The 4,831-nt window shown below is 48.2% G+C and overlaps 1 protein-coding gene across 1 annotated transcript in view; it reads right to left on the bottom strand.

Annotated features, from left to right (window-relative positions):
- LOC106815584 (3-hydroxyisobutyryl-CoA hydrolase, mitochondrial-like) overlaps nucleotides 1–987 on the bottom strand; it is an 8,345-nt gene extending 7,358 nt beyond the window's left edge. Inside the window, exons 1-2 of the mRNA XM_014820062.1 lie at nucleotides 945–987; nucleotides 475–609 (exon numbers count right to left, since the gene is read on the bottom strand). Coding sequence (XP_014675548.1) covers nucleotides 475–609; nucleotides 945–947 — 138 coding nt within the window. The 5' untranslated portion in view covers nucleotides 948–987. The remainder of the gene's footprint in view (nucleotides 1–474; nucleotides 610–944) is intronic.
- Between the last annotated feature and the right edge of the window lie 3,844 nt (nucleotides 988–4,831).

Genomic DNA, 4,831 nt, shown 5'->3' with positions numbered 1-4,831 from the left:
TATCCTGGTGGGTAATCGTTCGGGTGGGTAATTGTCCTGGTGGGTAATCGTCCGGGTGGGTAATTGTCCTGGTGGGTAATTGTCCGGGTGGGTAATTGTCCGGGTGGGTAATCGTCCGGGTGGGTAATTGTCCTGGTGGGTAATTGTCCGAGGGGTAATTGTCCGGTGGGTAATTGTCCAGTGGGTAGTTGTCCGGATACGATTACACACACACAAACAACTACTCAGTGGAACAGACCAGCTTTATAACAGCACAACGGGCATAGAAGCCAAACAGCAAAACAAAGATGGAGAGGGCACGTGAACGGCGAGCGCGAGCGCCAGCTACCGGGCTACATGGGTAGCATGCAAAAGTAGGATAACTACGCCACTGCAGTGCTGGTGTATAATCAAAACTGATGTGGAAATACTTTATCCCTATGATCGATTAGTACAGTAAATAGTGTACAAATGCAATCACTGAGCTGCAGTTACCTTCAGCATTGGATAAATCTTCCTGACCATGGATAGATTTAATGTATTGAGCTGCTTTGGCCGGTTCAAGGTGATCACTCCCTTATCTTTCACAGTTTGTAGTATGACCTCCTCATTGCTTCCAGTTGACATACCCTGAAATATATGTCTGTTTGAAAATTGCACATTTTTTGCAATGTGGTGTGATGAAAAAGATACCTATCTGCAATTTGAAATCATGTTAACAGATCTTGAATGCATAGCCTACTGAAAGACATACGGCAACTAATAGTATTGCGCCCTCATGATGTTAATGAACGAAACTGTCTTTATAAAACATTAACTGTCTTTTGTCCCTTTTATACATGAATGTCAATATGATTGGCAGAACTGTATCAGATGAGCTAGATATCATCGTTATGCATTGATGTATATATAGCAAAAGGTAGCAATGATCTAGTGAACGTGAATACATTAATAAAAAGGTATACCATACACTGAAGGACCGCTCTCGACCTTGCAAGTGACCTGCAATAACAAGCAACCAAAGTTATTGGAACAAAAGCACTAAACTATTTTGCTCCTAGATGGCACACACGTGGAATTGTACTGCATCAATATGTAGCTTAGTTTTCAATAAACTTTGAGACAAAATAAATTGAATTATAATAAGTACACTATTTCTGGCACACACGCAAGCACGCCCGCAGGCACACCGGCACACACAGGCACGCACGCACGCACGCACGCACGCACGCACGCACGCACGCGCGCAGGCACACCGGCACACACAGGCACGCACGCAAGCACGCGCGCAGGCACACACGCAAGCACGCGCACAGGAACACACGTATATATACGCGCGGGCGGCGGCGCGCGCTTGATTGAATGCAATACAGTACAGTACACACATGCATGCTTAAATGGTAAACACTTGACAGTCACACCGTACCATGAATTGTACCGGGCCGTGGAACCGGCTGCCGCTAGCGGCAGAGGCCTAGGCATCGCAGTGCAGCAACGCCAAGCGAGAGCGGCAAGGAGCGGGACCGACCTGGACAATCGATTTCCAGGGCGACTTTCTCTTTTGGGGGTCGCCCCCGATATCATGTTTTCGGGGGCGAAATCGCCCGCCGCCTCCGTGTATTTTTTCCACTGGGCCATGTCCTCAGAAAATGTCTGATATCTGACATTTCCCCCACTGCCCTTTGACCTGTGACCTCCAATTTCGCACTGGTGATGGGTTTCTTGCCCATCACACTATACACCGAATATTAAGAGCATATAGGTCGAGCCGTTCAGATTTGGGCCGCACTTCCGTATTTCCTCCTATACCTTAAGTTAAGGGGGAAATATTCCCCCTCCGTTTACACATCTTGACCTTTGACCCTTGACCCCCAAATTTGTAATCATCCTGAGTCCTTTTCACGATCCCCCGCCCCCACGTCCCGAATATCAGTCACCGTAGCGTCGAGCGGTTAAGATTTGTGCCCCCACTGTTGACGCGACGCACGACGACGAACGCACGCAACGGAACGGCGAGCGCACAATCATGCGATTTCTACAAAGCTTGCCATGCTTGACTACGTCAGATGAACTAATAAATACGAAATGCTAGTTTCACTACAAAGTCTAAATGTTTCTATTGATGCTCTCTATTCAGCCTTATTTATCCGTATTGCCGCACAAATTTCGGCTGGTAAATGCCGCAAATCGCCTCAACTACAACAAACACTGGCTGCCGCCAAGCGCCATCTAGCTGCGCTGGCAGTGCTGCAACACTGACACTTATTGCTAGCCAGGCACACTACCGAATTTTGGCGCTGTGCCAGCAGCACTAAGCCCCCGCACGCTATACGACCCGCCCGTCCGGGGGAATCGATCGGCGAGGCTCCCGCACACTGTCCGACTCAAGTGGCGGCAACCATGGCACTCTCGTTGGCGTTCAATCGGATTAGCGTGTACTAAAGGTCAGGAGTGGTTTTCTCCAGCCAATTTTTACCGAATGCGGTTCAATGGCGGGCTCTGGTGAGTTGGTCAATTTTCTTCAGCGCTCGCCCGAGCGTCGGATAGCCACGCACACTATCCATGTCGCGTCGTGAAGCCCTCGCACACCTACGCTCCCGATTCCCAAATTCCGAATCGCGGGCACAAAATGACTCCCGAGCCAAACTTAAGCCTCCCGGATCCAGACGTAGGCCTCCCAATCGGCGCCTCGCGGTCAGATAGTGTGATGGTAGATTATATATATAAGTGTCAGGTCCGCACTGCAGCGGCAACAATGAGCGCTTGGCGGAGGCCAGGTGTTGTTGTAGATGAGCATCTGGACGGCATTTACAGGAGAATTTGTCGCAATAATCGGTAAGAGAGTTATAGAAACATTCAGTACTTGGGTAGTAAATAGATTTCGTATTTATTTAGGCTAATTATATATTTTTATTGAAACGGCTTCAATGCCTGTGTGGGCGTTTCTCCAGCCACTGGCGCACTGCGGTAGTATTAGACCAATAAATTGTGCCACTAAAAATTTGGTGGCAATCCACATTTAGGCACCTTAGGTATCACGAAGTGATGCACAGATTTTTGTGTATCATCAACTGATGCACAGACTTTCCGTATATCAAGGAATGTATGCAAAAACACCTACCCTAACCCTATACACACTTCGTGAATAGCCTAAGGTTATACGGTATGATTTATGACTTAGGGTATAGGGTCTAGGGCACAATTTATTGGTCTACGGTTAGTAGTGTAATGTTGTAATATATTGATATTCTAGTCCTACTACTACTAGAGACTATTAACTACTACTACACTAGTAGCTGACTACTAGCTACTAGTTCTCTATCCTTGGGCCAGTACAAGTAGTAGTAGTAGCTCACACCAGGGTCTCCACCCTGTGAACTCCAAATGCGGATGAAATTCGATGGCCGGAGGGGGGGGGCAAAATTAACCTTGGCTGCCGCAGGCAGGCCCGCGTGCCGTAAGGCATGCAAGTGCTAGGGGGTCTGGGGCATGCCCCCCCCCCCCAGAACAATTGTTGAAATATTTAAGGCCATTTTATTGCAATCTGAAGGCATACCGGGACCATATTCTATGTCTAGATGACACTATCTGCAACCCTAGACTCGACCCTACAAGTTAGGATTCAAGACACTTTCTTGACTTTTCACGATGAGCGTACAACATTTAGGTTACTATAGTAATAATACCTTGTATTACAACACAGGTAGAGAATTGCATTTCTCACAATTTCTGCGTTGTTTTTGTATGTTGCACACGCATACTTTTTGGTATTTGCTGAGTCTGAACCATTTTGCTAGAAGAGTTCAATTTGCCACTGTCTGGCCGCCCTCAAAGGCACATTTGCTGTTCAATCCGTCAATCTCACTTCTGCGTCAGACAGACATTCTCTCTCTGCTGCAAAGAAGCTTCGATATATTGGGGTTAGATTCGCACTGCCCACCCGATAGGCAACTTATGCTGTTGGAGAGCTATATGCCTCTGGCAGTCACGTACTTCCTCCGTGCCCCGACTTGAAGTCTGTCTTGCGATACCATTGCATAGCCATGATTAACACTCCGAGCGTCTTTGACGTTCACAAGTTACAGGCCACATCTGTGTTATATTCTCGTTTCCTGAATTCTGTAAAAGTCAGGTTTTTTGGATGGCAATGGCCAATTGACCCATCTCTCCCCGGCGGGCCACCCACTGCCGGGTCGGAAGGGAACGCGCATGGCATCCAAAATCTCCGGTAAAGGGGTATTTTTCGCGCGACAAGAATCCGGCCAGAATGTAAACAAGAGCGCGCAGTGCGTCTGGCCTCAATCTGAGGTGTGTTGCTAGCGTTATAAAGTTAAAATATTTCAGTTGTGCGGTAAATAGTACCACATTTGTTAGAGCGGCAGATATGCAGACACGCAGTTGCCGTACACATCATTGGTTAGGACATGCCACTATCGCAGATGCGGGGTAGGGGAGGCCGGCGGGCAGGGTAGGGTGGGAGGTGGGATGGGGGAGGGGTGGGAGAACGGGCCGGGAGGGGATGAGGGGGGGAGGGGAGGGTGGGGCTCTATTTTTTAAAGCAAAAGCAGATTCACTCCTTGTTAACAGTCAACAAATCATGTTTAACCCTCGCTCTTGAAGCGCGTCCAAAAGGTTATCAGACACTTAACTCTTCGCACGCAGCGTGGAAGCACATTTCATGGCTCCCTTTCAATAAAGCCATAGAAATGCTAGGTCAGCCGGCTGAAACAATAAATGGAGGGCTTTTGTCAATCGTCTCGCGTCAGACCCATGTCCTCAGGAAAATGTCTAAAATCTGCCCTGTGCCCATTGACCTTTGAGCCCTGTGACCTCCATTTCGGCACTGCCCCAG

This window comes from Priapulus caudatus, unplaced genomic scaffold (genome assembly GCF_000485595.1).
Source record: "Priapulus caudatus unplaced genomic scaffold, Priapulus_caudatus-5.0.1 Scaffold1152, whole genome shotgun sequence".
Lineage (NCBI taxonomy): Eukaryota > Metazoa > Priapulida > Priapulimorpha > Priapulimorphida > Priapulidae > Priapulus > Priapulus caudatus.
The sequence above is the reverse complement of the archived record's forward strand: the minus strand, read 5'-3'. Positions and strand labels throughout refer to the sequence as shown.